At 41.5% G+C, this 22,356-nt stretch overlaps 1 protein-coding gene across 1 annotated transcript in view; it reads right to left on the bottom strand.

The window, feature by feature from the left end:
- wdpcp (WD repeat containing planar cell polarity effector) overlaps positions 1-22,356 on the bottom strand; it is a 100,136-nt gene that overhangs the window by 24,789 nt on the left and 52,991 nt on the right. The window contains exons 10-13 of the mRNA XM_080482149.1: positions 16,300-16,903; positions 8,726-8,914; positions 8,242-8,365; positions 5,609-5,672 (exon numbers count right to left, since the gene is read on the bottom strand). Of these exons, the coding sequence (XP_080338275.1) occupies positions 5,609-5,672; positions 8,242-8,365; positions 8,726-8,914; positions 16,300-16,903 (981 nt within the window). The remainder of the gene's footprint in view (positions 1-5,608; positions 5,673-8,241; positions 8,366-8,725; positions 8,915-16,299; positions 16,904-22,356) is intronic.

Genomic DNA, 22,356 nt, shown 5'->3' with positions numbered 1-22,356 from the left:
GCCAAAACCAAAAGGCTCCAATCCGACCTGCCAAACCACCAAGCAAATTGTAAAAATTTGAGAGAAAATCTAGATTTTTTTTAAAACAGATTTCTTCAGAGAAGCAGACACAATAAAATACTGAGACCCGAGCTGAGATATTAGTGATGCTGCCATGAAAGCTGGCTAGTAGCTCCCTATCTATATTATTATATAAATAGATCTTTATATGCATTCTGAGGTCATCTCTTGTAGAGAAGATGGATGATGAATGGAAACTGGACACTGAACTTCAACTAGACACAAGTGTCTAAAGGAACGCAAATAGAAATAAGTGTGGGAAAATTCCCCGGACATGAGCTCATTTGTTTCACACTTGTTTTCAGACACACCTGTTCTGTTATCTCGGAACCTCGTGTTTGACTTCTATCAGATAGGTGTTAAGGACTTAGCGCTAATTACTCATCTGAGCAACAACAGTCAGCTTACTGCCAAAGAGCAATTCCTCCTCCTCCTCCTCCTCCTCCAGCATCACCCAGGCTGGCGTCAGATAGAGGAGGAAGATAGGTGGTGAACCCACCAGACGCGGCCTGCCTCACTGTTGGCGTATCTAACAAGAAAACAGTACAAACCCTCGTCGGGCGTACAAAAGAACCGGGATAGCATTCGACTATCACACAATTTGATTTAATTAACAACGCCACATCAAGAACCAGTGGGGAGGAGAAGAAGAGGAAGAAAAAGGAGGAGTCGGAGGAAAGAAAAACTTGTCATGGGCTTGACTTGGCTGACGAATGACCTAATTGGCTACATTATCAACTCATTATCAAACACTAATTAGGGAGCTACAGAACAGTGCCAATTATGAAGAAAAAAAAAGAGATGCAAACGAGTGAGTAACCCCCTACCACCAGCTCCTAATACACCGCTTCAACCTCCACCTCCGCCAAAACACCCCCCTCCCGCCGCCCGGTCCTCCTCCCCCTCAATTTAGCCCGACACTAAAGTGTTTCATTTCAACAAAAGGTTTCCTTTTGTGGAGGAGAAAAGGCTTGGAGGACCACCATTGTTAGCGGGGAAACAATGGGGCCCGGGGAGGTGGTGTGGGGGTATCATGCTGAGCATTTCTGGAGGAGGTGATGGTGTGCGTGTTATCTATTGGTGCGTGTGTGTGTGTGTGTGCACATTTTATCAAGTCAACGGTGCGTTAGTGAGTTCTGTGGGCAAGTTTGAGAGTTAAAAAAAAAAAAAAAAAAAAAGTGGAGACGAAAGGTGGGGGTTGCCCTCATTAACCCCCTCTACCTCGACTCAATCAGCCGACCAGCGGGTTAAAGCAACAACACAACCTAATTAGAGCCACGGACAGAGCGAAGGGTGAAATGTCAACGTCCTCTCTTTCTTCCTCCTCTCTCTTTGGCCCTTTTCAGAGGACGAGCTGCTGCTCTCTTGGTCGCTGAGGCGAAAAGAGGTGCTTGAAAAAGCTTGTTGAGACTGAGCATTAACTTAGTTACAGATCAACAACGAAAAGGATTGGCAGTTTATGTGTTGGCAGATGTGCGAACGTCCGTGTTGTGCAGGTCACTGAAAACTAGACTTCAGTATAGTGAGTAGTTACTCTTGTGCCACTTCAAATTAGTTATATTAAATAAGCTACTCTTCTTTTTAGTTGTCCTGATATGGGTTGATAAAGAAGACCACAGAGTGTGATTTGTGAGTAGTTTTTTTCTCCCACAGAATTCCGGTATAATTGTGACTTTTTGACAAGAGATTAAGAAAAAAAGGTTAGAAAGACAGTACAAGTAAATTTAGTCAAGGTTGTGTTGAGACAAAAATGTCTAAAGTGAAAACGGTAAACTTTTGTTGGCTGTTTTACACGATTTTACACGTGAGGAGTCTCAGAATACACCTGGCAATGGTTTAGAAATGCATTCTCTGTGTAAACAGTGAAAACATAAAGGAAATGCTCAGTACAACACGTGCACACTATGATTACAGTTAATAGCTCTTCTGTGAGGTAGATCAACAACAACGGCAATAAAGGATTCGGAGAACTTATACTGCTCACTCATTTGAATTTAACAGTGTTTCCTCAACAAAGTTGAACGCACTTTTTGCAAATTCAGATTCTGAGAGGGCCAATACCATGAAGAAAGACAGTTTACAGGCGTTTGATCACATGTTGTCCACAAGCATGCGTGTGTGTATTGTATAACAATAGCAAAAAAGCTTGAAAAGGATTGTATTGTGTCTCATATGTACAGCAATGACTTTCATCTCCATCTGAATGTGAAACGCGACACGCGTCCAGTTGATTTTTGTCTCCTAAAACCAGGCCCGATATTAAAAGTGTTTTAAATCTGATTATACTGATGATAAATTAACCTCTTTCTTCCCATCCTGTCACCACCGCAAAGAATAATTGACCCATTTAATTGACCCGACATGCATGCATTCAGTCATTTTCATGTCAATTGCAATTGATGTCAGATCCAAACATTAAACTGACCATCTTCCTGCTGTCACCAATTAAAATCACAACTTATTTCTTTGGTAATGAGGGTCATGGGATGTGAAGAGTGTGAACCACACATAGCTAACATTACCAGTTCATCCCTCATCAGAATTACCCTCTGGGATTATAAAGTACTTCTATTCTATTCTAATCTATTCTATTCTATTCTCTCAAACCACAAGTCGTCCTAACATTGTTGTGTTTAGTGGCACCAGAGGAAACAAAAGCCTGTCCGCTGCCTGTTTGCCATGATTGTCCACTGTGTTCAGCAGAGTGGAAAAGAAACAGAAAATCACAAACATACCTGTGGCCAATTAATTTAAACTAACAACCACATGGAGAACATACAATCACCACACAGAAGATTTGAACCAGGAGCATTTTAATACATTACTATTCACCTCTGCTCGGTCATGCTGCCTCCAATCGATGAAATTAAAATTGAGTTTTTTGATGTTTATCTGAGTTAGTATTTATCATACAAATCCTATTTTTGACAATGATTTGGACCTTGGGGTGGCCAAATGCAAAAGTCCAGTGTTTCTAATAAACAACAGGTTTTACAAACAGCTCTGTTGTTCCAGTTCAGGCTTGTGGAAGAAGCTGCTTGGTAGCTTCTGATGAGGCCGTGATTCAGTCAGCAGATCGTCTTTCAATCAGGTTGAGGGTCAAACTCCCATCCGTATGTTCAAATATTCTTCAGGAACAAATTAAGCTCAAAGTTCCTCCACTGGTATGTGGGGGCTTTGCATGGCAGCCGGCACCATTGTGAACAAGAAGGAGTCCATTCATTGATCAAAGCTGCTACCTTTCCTTGGGTCCTTATTCCCAGCTGTAAAAACAGCGACAGTGCACTTCCATGTTTCATTCCTCCCCCTCTTTTTTGTTTTTGCTTTTTGTGTGTGTGTGTGTATTTGTCAGATAGCTTTCCATTTACACCCTAACCCCTCCTCCTCCTCTTCATCCCCTCTTTCGCTTGCACTCTTTCAAGGTTCACAGGCTCGACTCCACCTTTTCAATTCGGATTCCCAGCAGCACTACTTAGTGGGGAGGGAATTGGAACCAGTGCTATCAGTGTGATTGAAGGACCAAGAGGAGTGTGTGTGTGTGTGTGTGTGTGTGTGTGTGTGTGTGTGTGTGTGTGTGTGTGTGTGTGTGTGTGTGTGTGTGTGTGTGTGTGTGTGTGTGTGTGTGTGTGTGTGCGTGTGTGTGCGCGCATCAATGTGCCGGGGTGTTGGTGAAGCATGGAGCAAAGGGGGCCTCATGAAAAAGGGGGTCAAACACATAGAGGTGCATTTCAGCGTAGAGTGGAAGAAAAAGGGCGAGTTCGAGGGGAGACCGGGCTGAGCTGAGGCCCTGGAGGTTGTGAAAAGATACGGGGGCCCATACCAAGATCACACCTGCTCTCTGACACACAGCAAACCCGTACGGGTCACAAGTCATGTGCACATGAAAGTAACGAGGAAACAACGGTGAATAAACAACTGGAGCTTAGATAAAATGCTACGAATTACATGAAGGTTTGTGAAGTCAATCTACATTTTCAGTATACAACCAAGCGTGAAGAAAACCATGTATGTCTTTGACCCAGTACCTGATTGTTTTTTTGGGTTTTTTTGCGTAGACTCCAAAAAGACTAAGATGTGTAAAATATGAGTAACAGGATGCAATGATATGCAGTTCCCATAAACTGATAAGACTCACAGTATAATGTAGACGACATGCAAGACACTGAATCTAAGACACTTTACAATTAGAAAATTGGAAAATAATTGCTCTTTTTGAATTTGACGGGAACAACAGAAATGCTGAATAAAAGTGGTGCTAATAAAAATAAATAGCCAGAAGAGCATTTGGTTTAGTGGTTTAGGTTTAGTAGCAGCCCAGTAAAATGATTGTGCAACAAAGGAGCATTTAAGTGGCAAAAAAATTATCATCAATTTGCATTAAAATGTTCCAAAATTGCAAAACAAATCAAAAGTAACATTGCGCAACATAAAACAGAGATATGCACTTGTAGACCACGATATTAGCTTTCCAAAAGCAGCTCAAACAAAGCGGCGAACTGGTGCCGTCTCTCCCAGATGTTTACAAATCAATTGAAAGACTAAAGACAGGACACTGTCCAGTACGGACCTCTCAACTTGTTACATATTTAAAATGAAATTATCAAATATTCTATTTGTAATGTTTCAACATGTGTTGAAATGCATTGATATATGTTGCATTTTACCAAACCACATATAGTCCCATCATCCATCCATCCATCCATCCATCCATCCATCCATCCATCCATCCATCCATCCATCCATCCATCCATCCATACTATGAGGTGAGAGAGTAAAGCATGACATCAACATGAAGCACATCGATAAAAAATATGGGGAGATTTTTTTCATAGGTGTGTAATATTACACCTTTTGTTTTTCTATATACGTGGAAAAAACCCAAAATAGAACTGTAATTATTTTTGCAAATGATTTAAGACAGAAAAATCTCATTCTGTGTGACTTTACTCATTAAACTTAAACACAGCTGAGCAAGAATAATATGCACTCAGTTTGGCTGCATAAAGAGTTGCAAAATAATGTATAAGAAAAAAGATTGACTAAACTGCGATAATGTATTAATAATAATGCACTGTGCATTCACATTTTGGAATTTCAAAATCAAAGAATCTTAAGTGTACAAATGACGAATTAAAAAGACAATTAACTCTAATAACTTCTCACATTATTACAAAACTCTGTGGGCACAGGACAGAAGTTAGAAACACAATATACCAGGAAAAAAAAAAAAACAACAACAATTATGTCAAGCACTGAAGAGACAGAATGAATTATCTACAAGAGAAAGAGCACTGTTTTTTGAAAGTAAAATAAAAAAAGCACAAAGACATTATTGATATTTATATAATTTTCGTAATACTCACTATTATCACGTTCAGGGTTAATTTACAGTTGTTTTCTGATGTCTTACACCAGGAAAATTATATCTATAACATTATGGACGTCTCCAATGACTTAAAAGAGTGCTTATAGGATTTTTTATTTTTTTGCAAATGTGAATTTTCTTTCTTTCTTTTATATATTCTAAAATAATTTTATTTTCACTTACCATGAATAAATCTCTGGCCTCTAAATCTACAGCAAGAAGGAAGGCCTTCTCAAAGCGCTGGTGCCTGCAGAGAAAAGACAGAAGTTTGAGATGAAACCGAACAGAAGAATCATCTGCCCTTTGATGTGCACACAGACGGAGCTCAGGCCGCAGACACGTACACCTCTGCAAACAACACAGTCAATAATTGAACTGAGAATAGTGAGCTCTTTTCCTATTAGCAAGAATTATAATGAAAAGAAAGAGAGAGAGAGAGAGAGAGAGAGCGAGAGAGAGAGAGAGAGAGAGAGAGAGAGAGAGAGAGAGAGAGAGAGAGAGAGAGAGAGAGAGAGAGAGAGAGAGACAGCTGTATCTCCTGATACAAAACACCTCAACTTTCTCCGTCTGCAGCCAACATGAAACAAATAAACACAAGCAGAGAGGAAGGGGGTGCAGAGGGGGGGCTCCCTTCATTTGATGTGGAAGGAGAGAAAAAGAATGTAGGTAGGTGATAAGAGAGGAGAGGAAGAGGGATGCCAAACAACGCTACAGAGGAGGAAAAAGAAAGCGAGGGAGAGAGAGGATGCAGAGCGGCAGTGTGTGGGAACAACGGGGTCTATTTCAGTCAAACAGGCGTTTCAAAAGGCTCTCATGGCAGAAGGGAAAATGAAACAACAGTCTAAACAGGTGCATGTGTGGTGCTGCGCCTTATGAATGACTCAAAGCTGCATCACTGTGTCTGTGGTGAAATTCAAAAGCTATTTCCTTTTTAGACTTCTTTAAAATAGTCATAGTGAGCAGAAAATAAGCAGTGTTAAATTGTTTCCTCAATGGATGTCATTTTCTGAGAGACGTTTTCTTGGACGGTTCACCTTATTCAGATTTTCCACTCCACGCTGATCAAAACCAACAAAATGTTCCGGTGATGCGTTAAAAATACTCCCGAGTACAACACAACAGCAGCTTTTATGCACTTCTTAGATTTTTAACTTAATTCTTTTCAAAGATCATACTGTGTTTGACATTTTGATGCCTGTTTTACAGTTGCCAAAGCAATTTGGTCCTATAAAATGAGGCAAACAATTTCCTACTAAAGACGAACTTCACAAACGGCCTGTTTACCTGACAATGGAAACACCAAACTTTTGTTGCATTTTGTGGTTTGTTTACACAACAAAAGGTGCCTGGAATCACTGAAAACGCAACTTTTTGAACACACTCCGTCTCCGTGGATACGGGGGGAAAACCCAACTTTTCTGAAATTCTGATACTGCGCATCCACGCTACGGCCGTAGTAAATAGTTCTTCTTTCATGAAAACGTCTGAAAACAAGAAAAAAAACCATTTGTGCTGCACATGAGCCCTACGGTCGCGCCAATTAGTGGCTTGGCATGTATGAGGATTGGGAAACTTATAGAAACTTTATGTCAGCACAGATAAAAAAATCTAGATGGATTTCATTCACCAAAAACAGCTTTACACTGTAGTAGAGCTGTACATACGAGCCATTGAAATGGTTGAAAAACTATAAAAACAGTCAAACGCATCTTATGCTAACATGGGAAAACAACGCCTAATACTAAAGAAATGCTAGAAGAGGGGATACGCTGGGAGGTTTTATGTCTTCAATGTAAAGATCTATGTGTTCAGTGACAATCAAACGACAACCTTTATTAAGAGTATACTTCCTGTATCCTTAAGTTGTTTGTTACTGGTTGCATCTGAATGATTCATGAGATCTTTTTTCTATATGTCGCGGTGAATGGCTTCAACCACTTCATTTCATCTGACTGCTGCTTGTTGTCAGAATTAGTAATGTAATCATTGCCACTGCTGCTTTTATTTCTCAATGGTAGACCTGATTAACCAGGTCACCTGTCAACATTATGTGTGTGACAACGGGAGGAGAGTTTATTTTCATTCAAAACAAAGGGTAAAAAAAAATACAATGACAAGTTAAACACGTGACAGAAACTGCATTTCAAAAGTGAGACAACTGTAAAACCAATAGCTTTAGATGCTCTTAGCAGTGATTTATCTATGACACTAACTGCAAACCACCGACTTGACCCTGACTGAACCTTTCTGGTGACCTCAGGTAACATTAAAAGTTTGTTCGACAGCAGAGAAACTTGATGCTGCTTCAGTCTGAGACGTTTTGCTCCAGGGAACAATGAATAAACCTTTTGATCTGAGAGCTCTGGGTGCCTCACAACATTCAATTCAACTTTATTTATATAGCACCAAATACAACACAGTCATCTCTGGGTGATTCTAACAGAGAAAAACCCAACGAATCCACATGAGCAAGCAGGTTTATTTGTGACTGTGGACATGCAAGTGACTCAGACACATAATTAAACACATAATTATACCACTTGAGATGTCAAAGTTATTTCAAATTGCAATATTTAATGCCAAAAAAGGTAATGCCAGATTTTACTCAATTTGAGACATGAGACTGTGTTTGAGTTAATCAAACCATAGTTAAGAGCAGATTTCTCACCATTTGTCCTCGATATTCTTATGCTGGATTCATTACATTGTTTTTAATTACTGAGGTTCACAATGACCCCTTCGAGAACACTCAATGATTTACTTCATCTGTGCATCAAATTAAGACCACAGCATCAGAACAGAGTGGGTGCTGTTACCTGAGGAGGTGGTGAAAAAAGCGGCGGGCGTACTTGCTGATTGGCTCGCCATACTCCCGCAACACTGAATCTGAGAGAGGGGCAGCCGGGGCAAAAAACACACCCAGAGCTGCTTCGAGCTGAGCTAGACACAGAAAAAGAAACATCTGTATACATGAAAATAGGCATATGCTTAAAATTATTAATGGAGTTCATAGAGTGCATGTGAGTCGAAAATGTAGTTTAATATGTGTTTCTTTGCATATTTATGTGATGTATTAACTTTTCAATCACATCTCAGAATCAGAATCAGCCCTGGAACCAAAGTCTGATTCACAAGCCAGGATAAAATGTAAATGCAATGAAGGCCAACAAGTTCAGTTACAAAACTACAAACCTTCAGGTTGTTATGACTCACAACTATGAGGAGCGCTTATTCCAATTAACTAAAATACTAAGACGTTCTATGTGACCTGAATTGCCCGATGCAGAGAGGGAGACCCACCCTCTCGTTCTGCGCTCAGCTCCAGCCTCAGCAGGTGGTTCGTGACAGAGGACAGGCCTCTGTAGCACTCGTCTCCCATGGTGCTCCAGTCCATGGCCTCCAGGATACCCAGAGCTTCTCGGACCTGACCACAGCGCAGCCTTTGCTGCAGCAGCTCTCCCGGCCCCATCTGGCCCCCCGTTAGAGCTCCTGCAGCACAAAAAGAAGAAACTGGTCAGAGTTTGGTCATGAAAATTAACAAAATTAACAGGGCATGGTCAGCCAGAGTACTACAAAATAACACCCTGCTTTATGCTAACCATAAGATACAACTAATATTCTTTCTTAATCAGGCGGTAGGAAAAACTTGTTTCTGTAATTATAGCCTCGGTTGCATTTGCCTACATAGAGAAAGGATCTTTGTGCCATGAGGTGTCACCACATTAATTATTTTTGAGAGAAGAGAGTTGAAAGAAAGCTATAAAACTACACAAAAAGAGCAGTAAACCAACTGACAGTAAAAAAAACAGTAGGGAAAATTCAAAATAATACAAACATGGTTTTTGACAGCTAACAACAGTGCGATGTATTGTTGTCCCCAACTGAAATAGAGTTCAATCGAACTCCAAGGCAGACTGGTTGAACTGGAATTCACTTGTTAGTCAATAGGCAAGGCAGTCTGATCAATCCTCACTCTGCAAGTGTTGTTATCCATTTTCTAAAATGCTTCTTATGTGTCTGGGAGAAAATAGAAGAGCTGGAGAAAACCTACAGACGCACAGGGAGAACATGAAAAGTCCAAACAGCCCAGACTTGAACCTGGGTTTTGACATGAGGGTGCTTACCACCTACACCACTGCACACCTTCGGTATCTGACTTAACAAATGCAGGTTCCTCTCTGAATCATCCCCTTATAAGATCAAATTGATCATTATTCATGTATTTATGTCTGCGTGACGAGAGTTGCTCTGCTAATTATTTACACAACTCCCTCCTCACTGTGAATTCTGTTTTTGTAGTGGACCTAAACTATGTTCTGTGATGTTTACTCATTATGCCTTTTGACCAGAGGTGGCTGATTATGCTGTTGTATGTGATGTGAGCAGATTAGGACTCTCCTGAATAATGGAGAGTTTTGTAACCTTCCCGGCAGCGGAGGTATGTGCATGAGTATTTGTGATATAACTGCACAGTAGTACACACACAAACACACACACAGGGAGGGAAGATGTTAGATGCCTGGGGTAATTATGACCCACTGTCACTTAATCATGGTGCTGTGTGCAGCAGACGAATCAGTGGCCAACTTGTTTTGGGATGGGCTGATGGATCTGTCATGTAGCAAGCCAAACGATCAAATGCAAATGCTTGCTGTCAAATTCCTTGACACATGTTCACTCAATGAAGTGACCTTAGAGCTGCTCCACTTTGCTTTCACTCTCAATTTGATTCTGTTAAAGTGCATTCACAACAGCCTTCATTCTCACAAAAGACGTGAAATATACCATCCTGCCATGATGCGGGCTAAAACCTGACCCACTCAACAGACCCATCATCTGCTTTAACTGATGTAACACAAAGCTTGTATGGGGATAAGTGCAAGCGACCTGCCAAAGTTCAAACTGAATGAGAATGAGGAAGGGAGACGGTCGTAGACTGAATGTTGAATGATTATTAGTCACAAACTGCTCCAGTGGGATTTTTATCTGTAAGATTTAAAGAGGACAGTCAGGGGGAAAACATGAAAATGTTTTGTTAATACAAGAGGTCACAGGAGGATTGTCTGACTGATTCGAGATGGTGAAATTTACTTAAAATGTGCATTTTTCGCAACACACTTTCCACGAGTTGTCACTTGCTCACGCAATCACATTGAATGCATTACTGCCATGCAAAGTGCATGGACAACGTCAGGAGCAAAGTTATTTGTTTCGTGAAGGCGCTGGTCACATACATAGATGACCTACAGGTTGTTTTTGTTGTGTAGCACACTGTAGCGGTTGTTAACTCAGAGTTAGTGGAGAGAGACATCATGCAGTCACTGTCAAAGCCAAGCACACAATGTAGCAGGTAAAAAACTTGCAGGACTTGAACGGTCTATAAGTCAAGATATAGGTTTCAACTGCCAACTTTGGGATCGGGAAGCAACATCTCAACCAATATGGCCAGAGCCATAACCACAAAAAGGCAACAATTTTTCAGATAACCACTCGTTACAGCTGGTTATAAAATACACAGACTCACTAAAACTTGACAATAGATGACTTTTGTCATATATTAAAAAAGAATATTTCTGAATGACAGATCATAATATTGTACCAATGGTTCAGGTTGGTGGTGGTGTGACAAGTGGGAGAGATTGCTGCCCCACTTAGTACCAATTGAGTGTTATTTCATCACCACGCAGTCCAGCTGCCGTCTTCAATCAGTGTTTTTTTCAAGATGATGGCAATATCATAAATCTCCCATAGTCCTGCACTGGTTGCCTTAACCTGATGAGGCGAGCGGACTCATGACCGTTGCAGACACTGGATCCAATTTCCAACAAAGCAACTTTGAGATGTACTGAAACAGGAGACTGATGTTACGGCCGTGCCACCGACAAATCTGCAGCTAATGCGTGATGCTATCGTGTTCATGTGGAGCTAATTCTCTCATGAAAGCTTCTAGCATCATATTGTATATCTATCTGCTATGGAGAATTTAAAGCTGTTCAGAAGGTAAAAAGGGGGGGGTCCTACCTATGGCTCACATGTAGAACATGTCAGGTGCCCCATTTCTCCATGACCAAGATGATCACTGACAGCAGCACTGCAAATGAACCAAGCAGCAGGCAGACAAAATCCCCACTCACTCCTGTTTAATTACTTGGAGGTGTGTGTGTGTGTGTGTGTGTGTGTGTGTGTGTGTGTGTGTGTGTGTGTGTGTGTGTGTGTGTGTGTGTGTGTGTGTGTGTGTGTGTGTGTGTGTGTGTGTGTGTGTGTGTGTGTGTGTGTGTGTGCGTATGGCAATGGTACAGGCAATTAAAAATACAAGCCAGCAATTAGCAAACCCTGAAATCCCCAGAAGAGTGGCCTAATGTGGCTAATACACCAGCTGACTGGCTTGTACTTTTTAGCGTAGCTGTGTGTCGGGGCTCTCGTCTTGGGCGTCAACTAAAAAACCCACTCTACACAGAGACAATGGATCATTGTGGTGGGCTCGGAAGATCTGGTTTCCCTCCAACACCTGTATACACTGACTTATTTGACAAGCCCGCTAAAAGTATATGTGTGAGACACTAAACGGCACTGAGCAGGACAAGATCATCAACATGAACAAACATCATTTGTAAAAGAAGAGTCCCATTGTGAACCATCAACACAGCAAAGCTTCGGAGAAAGAAAACTACTGAAAACAGCTCAACACATAAGATAATTATTACTAATTACAAGTAATGAGTCAATCTAGATCTTATCCATAATCTAAACTTTCATTTTCTTCTACTGCTGGTAATCATTCAGCGACAAATACCTTACATGTTGCTTACTTTCAAAGAGAATAATCCATTGTGGTATGTTGAAATTGATTTTGAAGATGGTATTTGAATTCAAGCGCAAAGCTGGTTGAGGAAAAACTAATGTGGTTAAAATCTGGCACACCAGTGGTCAAATTTAGGCAGACTGAATATCTCTGCCTCACTTTATAAACAAGCTCCACCTTTGGATGGTCACTGAGCTGTGCGCACAATTTTACCACTTCAAAGCTCTTAAATTGCTTTTGTGTTCAAGCACCCAGGATTTAACCGTCGATCGCAAGCTGGAGGGACTGCTTCTATGGACGACACCACATTAATTGCTAGGTAAATTCATCACTGATTGACACTGATATAGATATTATATGAAGTCGATCTTGTGCAACAACCAGTAAATATTTATGTACATACTTACACTTGAAATCTCATAATGACATTCCAACCTTTATATGACCAATGGATTGCATTGTGTGACACACACACACACACACACACACACACACACACACACACACACACACACACACACACACACACTGCGGAAGTAAAAACATGGGTGCGACATTAATGGGCTGCATTCAAAATACTGCAAACAATCAAAAAGACACACAAGCAAATGTGTCTGAAGTTCTAATGGGTCAAAACTTCTGTAATATTTCAATGCAATTCCATAGCTGCAGAATATATATATATATAAAAAAAGGGGAGTATTTTTTTCTTGTCAGCAGCACATTCCCCGGTCTGCCCCCTCCACAGCCTGTACCGGTGCAGGCCCAGCCGTGGCCAACGTGTGCCCAGATGAGATAACTCGGTGCAAGCAGGGGGGTGGGTGTAGGGGGGCACCAGGGAGGGCTGCTTCCTATGGAAAAAAAGAGAAGTTGGAGCCTGGCCAAGTCTTTCTTCCTCGCCGCCTCCCGACTCACTCCTTCTGTCATGTAGCGGGACTTATGAAACAAGTCAATATAGAGAAGGAGCGCAAGCAAACAAATAAGCGAGTTGGAGTGTGTGCGTATGTGTATGACTGTGTGTGTGCGCACACAAGCACGGAAATAGAAGAATACGCACGTATGTGTATATGTGCGTGTGTGTGGATGTGTGTGTGTGGGGGGGGGGGGGGGGGATTATCATGGAGAAAGGCGTGCAGTGACTTTCTTCATCAAAACCTTGGCAGACGATCAGAGGAGAGAAAGCTATTGTTGGAAGACACCCTCCTTTTTCTCTGTGCACACAGGCAAATGATTACACACACACACACACACACACACACACACACACACACACACACACACACACACACACACACACACACACACACACACACACACACACACACACACACACACACACACACACACACACACACACACACACACACACACACACACACACACACACACACACACACACCTTCCACCTTCCTCCCTCCACTCCCACACTCCTGCTTTCAAACTTCAGCAGAGAGTTGCATGCCACTGTCACATCTTCTTTGCAAAGTCACAATTAAAGATGCTGAATGTATGTGTGTGTATGTGTGTGTGTGTGTGTGTGTGTGTGTGTGTGTGTGTGTGTAGGCGCGTGTGTTCAAGGGTGAGGTGGCTGCTCCAGAAGAAAAAAAAATTTGATTGGCAAACTTTATCTGGGGGCCTCGAGGGACTGCGCAGCCACTGTAAACGATTTATCGGAAAAATGCATCCCAGAATGCACCTTAGGGGCCTGTGCCCCGGGGCGATTATTGAATGACCTCTGAGAGCGCGACTCCTGCTAACCTTCGTCGCCCGTCAACAAATTAACTTCCCTCAGCGCGAGAAGAGGTGCTGGGACGACCCGCTCGGCAGTGGCAAACTCACAGTCGGGTTCAGATCCAAAAAACGGAAGGAGGGGGACTCTCTGATCAGGGGGAGGTGACTGTTAAAACATGCATGGCCTGTATGCCATTTATAGCTACAGTGAAGTGTTGGCATTATTAAATTATGTAAAATATATATACAAAGAATAAAAAACAGGCCAAGTAGATTCAATATCTTATGATGATCCTACAATAAATCAAAGGGAGAGTCCCAATTAAGTTCCTTTAACTGGTGATGTTTGGCTTTTAAACAGTCAGTGCAGGTTTACTTAAAAAAATAAATAAAATGGTAACCGGTGTGAAAACACTCGGTCTCTGTTCTATTATTGTCTCTCTTTCTCTGATCTAATCTCCAACCAGAACAACTGAAGGACTCCACCTGATTCTGGTTCTGCAGGTTTCTTGCAGGATAAGGGAGTGCCTTGAGATGACTGTGTAAAGCACTACAAGAACAGAATTCAATTGAAACTTCAAATTTCACACTATCTGAAACGCACAGATAACATGATGGCTCTATTACTGAACTGCTGAGGTTCATACTGGCCATTTCAGAAGCAGATGTCCCAAGGCCGCTGATCAGCGATTTTGGCCGAACCAGACAAAAAACCGACAGTGATCATTCTAGTAACTTGAAAGCTATAATCTTGTGTCGCACAGAGAGATGTTTGTAGACGGCTGTTGTTATGATCAAACGACCACAGACTCATCTTCTGATGGTGCTGAACTGCTGCTGCCGCTGCTGCTAACAAACAATTGAAATGATGCAAGAATCAAAGCGACACCAACGCTGCATCAAGACAATACTGATAAGATCTTCACCCAAACAGATGAAAAGTTGGACCACTTCCACCTTTTCTATTTCCATACTGAGATTTATCCTCTGTAAATGAACGTAAACTACACTCAAAAAAATAAACTATGCAGTTTTTCAGTTTACATATCAGAAATATGTTTGATTTACATGAGCGTATTGAGTTTCTTGCTGTTAAATGGTTCATTCTAATACATGTTCAGATAATATGAATAAATGGGATTCAACCTACTTAATATGAATAGATGGAAATGTGTGACATGATTAAATTACATTAACTCAACAAATTATTTTTGTGTTTGTGGAAATGACTGAGAATAATTTTTTTCAGTTTCCCTAAAACACCAGTGGTGTAGTGAGTTGATGAAAAAGGATCCAACTTCATAAACGTTGCACATTGCAGAAGTAATACATTTATACAACTGCTAAAATACCTCAGTGGGACAGGCCACATACTTCTACTTATATCAACGTGATGTAGTTTTTTGGGGGTATACACAAATGTATCACAACAAATTTTAACAAACCAAACAACACTACTATTTAAAATTATTCCTACGTTATTTCCTTTTTACTGGCTTAGCCCAGTTTCGATCAACAGGTGCTCTCTATGGACCCTAAACTAAATTAGAAATGTAGACATAAAACTGAAACCTCCACGTGAGGCTGAAAGAAATGTTTGAATATTCATTTAAATTGTCATCATACCTGACATTAAGAGCAAAGTTCATTAAAATCACATATTTGGAAAAAAAAGTCCTCACTTAAACACAAATACTTCAAAGTACTACTATCTTAAAGTAAAGTGTGTGAAATCTTTAACTCTTTGACAGTTTATGCCTCATATTTATCCCATTCATGAGAACTTTCAGTGTTTTATTTTCTGTCGCTGGAAAACAACAACAACAACAACAACAACAATAATAATAATAATAATAATGATAATAATAATAATAATAATAATAATAATAATAATAATAATAATAATAATAATAATAATAAACATTTTTTTTGATTGGCTTGTATGGAAAAGAAAAGGGATCTGTAAACTTTTAAAGTTATGATTATACAAGTTAACGTTTCTGTTCTTAAAATGCATACTCAAAATTCCAGTTCTTACTCAATGAGTCAGAGTATGACTCAATACTTTAACATTCCAGTTGGGAACATTTGTTTTGGACTCAATCCCTGCAGAAGATTGACATAAAATAACCGAAGAATAAATAGCATCAGATGCACAACAATGAATAGCAGATAATCTACTCCACATACGCCCAGAGTGAAGATCCCACAACTATTGCACCATCAGTTCCCCTCAAGCAGCATCTTTTAACTGACAGAGGAACAAATGAGTTTTTGAAACTGTCAAACAGCACCGTCGCGCGTTTCTGTAGAAGGCATTTCTTAGTCTTATTCTACCTACCTAGTCTGAATCTCAAAGCTGCGAGTGGGCCTCCATGGAAGGCCAGTGTCAGCACATCTGTCCCCTCCGGGCCTCCGTCCAGGCCCGTCCCCCACTGCAGCCCGCTCAGGCCTCCAGAGCAGCGAAGGTGCTGAGTGAGTCTCAGTGTGGCAGCCGGAGCTACCTCCTCTGCCACCAGAGCCACGCCGACCGGTGCCAAGCCTACATCAAAGCACATCAGCTCCTCCTGTCCTCCCCCAACCACGACAACAGCCCCCGCGGGGTGCCAGGCGAGGATGGTGGGCGGCACGGGGCAGGACGCCAGCAGAGAGACCCCCCGTCGCTGGTCATACAGGACCAAGGAGGAGTCGCTCAAGCCCAGGAGGAGAGTGGTCTCTGAGGGGTGACGCGAGCAGGAGATGGGATGGGATGGCAGTGGGATGCGGTTAACGGACAGGCGGTTCACGCGCCCTCGTGCACACTCGTACACACAGGTGTCAGCCCAAGATCCCTCTCTAAATCCTGGAGGTTCTGCAGGTATCTCCACAGTGTGAATCTGGTAGGGCTGGACCAGGCTGAAGCGGCAGTCCAGGGGGTTTCCTTCAGTCCGCACAGAGCTGTGGACCTGAGAGAGAGAAATGGTCAATCAGTTAGTATATCAGCAATCCTTCACTATCTAACCCACACCTTTTCCAGGGTATGGCTGCAGAAGGCTGGTGATTCTCCCACTGGGGCGAAAGACGGGGTTAACCCTGAACGGGTCACCAGCCCGGCACAGGGAAGTCACGCACAATTTGTTACACCTGTGGCCAATTTAGTGTCACCAGTTATGTATGCAAATTACACATAAAGGCACTTCTTCTTTGAACTGCCACCACTGTACCGCCAGAGGCAGGACAAGCCTTTCTCTCAAGTAGCCTGGTGCAAGACTATGTAGTGCTTTGTAAACTGAAAGAATTATAAAAATCGATACAAAAATAAGTAAAACAAACAAATGAGTTTTTTTTCGTGCTCTTCTTTTATGATATACTGCTGAGCTACATTGTGCTGCTGTGATGAATCAAAAATAAAGCATCGCAACACAAATAGGTCTATCAACTTTGCTGTTATTCTGACATGCTCCTCCTTTTCAACTGAAGAATATTTGTTCAATCATTGACAATTATAATATGATGCTGTGTGGTGATTTCACACATTGCAATATTGCCTTTATGTGATGATATAACCACACAGAAGTTGAGAGTCGCAACACAAATGAATCTATTAACTTCGTTGCTCTGACTTGTTCCTTCACTTTGGATCGGGAAGACTGGTGCCAGGATGGCTGGTGTTAATGAACTAACCTGTTTAAAAAAAAATAAAAAATAAAACCAAACAAGAACAAGTGATGACAGGTTTGAAAAAAAGACAGAGAAAGAAATGAGTCACACCATGGCTGCAGCCACAACACCCTCCCCCCTGGAGATGGCAGAAATGGAGCCGTCCATGTCGCGCATAAACACCCAGCTGTCAATCAAGACAGCTAATGATAAGAGTTTCAATTCAACTCAAGGTCAACAAAGTCTTCTCCCTGCGCATGCCACAGCTTGGCACCCAGCGATAAACAACCTCCTCTGTTCTCCTGTGTGAGGAGCCAGGAGCTCGACACAAGACATCGCCAGTCACAAGAAACAAGACCTTATATGAAGAAATCTGGGAATGATTTGACCAATGGTCAAATCCAGGGGGGATTATTTGCTCTTGGCCCCTAACCAGTGGGTGGGAGTGGGTACAAAGGCCCTGCAAAGCAAACAGGCATCGGCACTGAAGGAAATAGGGCGAGTCACGGGTGGTACTGTCGATAAAACACCCACAAGGAGGCAGAAACAGCAGGTGGATGACAGGAGACAACAGCCTGCACTAAACAGCAGTCCAACACTTCTACAGTCACTAACAGAGCTTTTAGGTGGGATTTCACCTCACCAAAGCCTCTATCAGAGCCCCGCATTGACCATGGCAGCTTTGGCTAAATGAGCCCATTTCTTTTCGCCGTGTAGACAGAAAGACGGATCGGCTCCTTGCCTGCCTTCCATTCCTTTTGCAAAGCTGCTCGGCCCAGTTTTTTGGCAGGCAATGCCAAAAAGGGACTTAGAGGGAGGAAGGCCGTTTCTTTCTCTCTCTCTCTCTCTCTTTTTTTTTGCCTGCCCATGGTCTACAGCAGGAGAGAAGCAGATGACTGTCCTCCTGAAAGCTTTTTTCCTCTCTATAATCCCTCGGAGCGAGCTCCTGCTGCTCTCCGGGGGGTGGGTGCTGCACGTCAATGTGTGTGTTTATTTGAGGCAGCAGGCAAGAGGGGGCTCAATTCATGTACGAGGTGGTGTATCCTTGGGAGGGTGCAGTTGTCTGGGAAGCTACATTTCTGCAGGGACAAAGTGACACATGCAATAAATAAACTAGTGAACAAACACAAAGCAAAACGAAGGTTCGTGGAGTGCAATCCAACAGAACGCCGTCACCTACTTCAATGTCACAAACCTTGACCCCCTCTACACCCTCCCAAACACAACCTGCCTCAGCAGTCATCCTGTGCCCGGCCTTGCTTGTGCCCGCTGTGCCAGCATGGCACCACCAAGGGGATGAAGCTGATTCAGCTACGTGTCCTCTGACAGGTCACTCTCCAAGGAATCGTGGGCAGCGTCAGCTGAAGTTTGAATCCTTTCAACCCACAACAGTACCGAGATATCCAGGAGTTCTGATGCATACACAAAATAAAAAAACTATGTATGACTTCAAAGTGGGAGCAGACAATCAATCAATCAATCAATGACTTCACATATACACTGGGTATTAGCTCAGAAACATGGACTTACTGACATTTAACTACAACAATACAGTCGATGCCATTGATTTCCCTGCTGGACGACTCTACAGAGGGCTGAGCTATACAGCAGAAACCTGAAGAAATGAGCGGTTACGACATCATTCTGACATGTTAATACATTATCACAACATATAAACCCCAGGGGGAGATTTGTGAAGGAACCAGCAGAGGGGATGCCCTGTTCGAAAAGGAATTATCTTAATAAGCTGAGGTAAAACTAATATCAATAAGCAAAAACACAGATTTTGAAATTGAATGTTATAAAGTGCAATAAAGACAAATTCAATTATAAAAAAAAAGTTACAGTGCAAACCATCATGTGTAACAGATGCAACACTTCCAGACCTGATAAAAAGATTCATAGCCAATCAGCACAAAACCACTCGGAGTCAGTCAGCCTAAAACATGAGTGTGTGTTGAAAACTCAGGAGTTTAAGCACTACTACTCACAGCTGTTTAACCCACAACCTCTGCTCTGATGCTCAACCCACAAATGCATGTTTGGAACAAATGTGGTACGTTCTGGATGAAGATACATAGTGATAAAGGATTTAACGCTGAGGTATTGCTACAAGAAAAAGATAATCTACTAAACACAGATTTCCTTAGTTTTTGTGAGTAGTAGTATTGTTTCAAAATTTAAGAAAAGATCGAAGACAATTTAATTCTAAATAGCAAAAAATGTATTAACTGTTTTTGGTTACAGAAAAACTGAATAAACTATATTCCAAATATATTCTAATGTCAAAAATGCTAGTGGATATTGTCAAATGTTTTTACTAAATAGTTGAAAAGTAACAGATCCAATTTAGGTTTCCTTAGTCAAAGATAAATTGATAATTAAAGGAAAATTTTTGAGTAAAACTTTTTCCACTTCTACTCTGACAGCACTTTTATCAGCTTGATATGACAGAGAGTAAAGTTTTCATTGAGAGATCAGCCAAACGAGTGTTCAAAATCACCTAAATTTGTACCTGCATGCATTTTAATATATTATGATATATACCCCAGTTATATCATTGATTTTAAACTCAATTTGTGATCAATTAAACCAATTTCAGTTTGAGTGCTATACAGAAAGATATCAGTAAAAAACAGCAGCGTTTACATTCAGACTGTAGATTTAGAGTTATGACCAACGCAGCAGAAGTTTGACTTGGGGTGCTCTTTAAAACCCCATTCTGAGTTTGAAAATAGGCGGAGCAAAGGCAAGAAAAACACCCCCGAAGGCCATACAGCTGATTAGGAGATTAAAGCTGTCTAAAGGTTTGCAGATTTGTGTGGTTTGGACCTTTCAGAACTCTTTAATTAAAATTTTTTTTAAAAATTCAAGACAGTTTTAAACTGAGGGTTTCATGTGTGATTTTTTTAGGGTGTACTTGAGAAACTCATATTTAAAGCACATCAACATTTTTCTTGTCTAAAAGTCTTATTTTGTTTATCTGGTATACAGGTAAAATCCCCAAACAATGACCAGGCAATAATTCAAGTGGAGAAAGAAAAGATTTCTGAAAGGCTGCATGTGTGCGTCACTTTAAAATATGCAGAAACCACTCTGTTTGTGAACTCCTCAGAGTATAAAATAGCATGTGAGTAGCGAGTATTCCCTGATTGTGGGAGCATAAAATAGGAAATGATGAACGAGAGAGGTCAGTAAAGAGGAGAGAGCAGGTGAGTGAAAGGGAAGAGACGGAAAGGAAAAAGGTGCAGACTGACAGAAATATGCAGAGATGATGATGACAAAGAGTTGGAAGTGGGAAAGAACAAAGAGTGAGTGAGAGATAGGGTGAAGAGGTGGAGAGAAAGATGCAAAGAGGGCCGGAGGGAGGGAGACAGAGGGAGAGGGAGAGAGAGAGACCTCGAGTAAGTAGCTTTCTCCTGGTTATTGGTTTCAGTGACTGGTCAAAACTATTCTTCTCCATTCTTCTCCTCCTCTCTCTCACCGGCACCTTTTTTCCCCCTCCATGGCGTGAAAGATAAAGCGGACGGGCCCAACTGTGTGGCTGGCCCTTGTTCACAGCAGTGGCCTTTTGAAGCCAATTTTCCAGCTCACGGAGCAGAGAAAGACAGGGAGGGAGAGAGAGAGAGAGAGAGAGAGAGAGAGAGAGAGAGAGAGAGAGACTTGGAGACGAGTCGAGGGATGGATGGAGGAGTTAGGAGGGGGGGTTTCCGGGGCTGGGTGGGACTGGGGAAGTTTTTAGGTACGTGAATTCGGTTTGGAGTTGAAGTATCTGATGTGAGAAAATGCAGAGGCACAGGAGGATAACAATCACAAATATTCATCACACCTTCGCCGTCCGGAGCGGCGCCAAAGAGCTGAATGTCGTAGTCTCATTCACGACACTCAAAAAGTGTGCGAGCGGCGCGTCTTTCCGTGTGATATCTTCTCTCACAAAGCGGTGGAGCTCAGAGCCATTCTGCACTTTGGGTTCCACACGTGGCACAAAGTATTTTTGCAGCACAGATGAAATGTGTTCTCCACTGTATGTGCTTTCATTATACATTAAAAGACAGCAGCTTATTATGTTTTTAGACCCTCATTAACATATGTGAACATTTGAGGATATTTCCATATTTCAAGATTTCAAAGTCAGTATAAAGATACACCAGTACAGAACAATTATCTTTTGCACAGAAGTGTAAAACTACAAAAACGCAACAAGGTTATTACAAAAAGTACCATTAAGATAACTCTCTACATTTGTTGGGTGCACGTTTAAAAGTAGATAGTGACACTTACAGTAGTTTTCTCTGCATAGTGCTTATGTTGTAGCAGTGTTCATTCATATTAAGATAAACGGAGCATTGACAGGCACTGAAACAGGAAACGCTTCGCTAAAGCAAAAGGGCCCAACACTGTGGGATCAATGATTTTACAAGAAACACTCCAAAAATAATACTTCTCTTTAAAAAATGATTTATTTTTCTAGTACTTCCTGCAGTTTACCATTGGCAGTTTTGAAGAACATATGAAGGCACATGCCTGATGAAATGTTGATGTTAATGTAGCGTTCAGAACACCATTTGTAATCACAGCGTCCTGGAGGAACAAATGAAGGACAGATTACAGATTAATTTCTATTCAATTATATACTCTTAATGTATTCTCTTGTCAATAATAATAATAATTAAAAGACGGCAGAAATAACACAAATGTGGATCAAAGAACTGGAGAAAAACAAACTGTACGGTCACAGATAAGATAGTCACACAGTTTG

This window comes from Lipophrys pholis (assembly GCF_963383615.2).
Source record: "Lipophrys pholis genome assembly, chromosome: 15".
NCBI classification, from domain to species: domain Eukaryota; kingdom Metazoa; phylum Chordata; class Actinopteri; order Blenniiformes; family Blenniidae; genus Lipophrys; species Lipophrys pholis.
The sequence above is the reverse complement of the archived record's forward strand: the minus strand, read 5'-3'. Positions and strand labels throughout refer to the sequence as shown.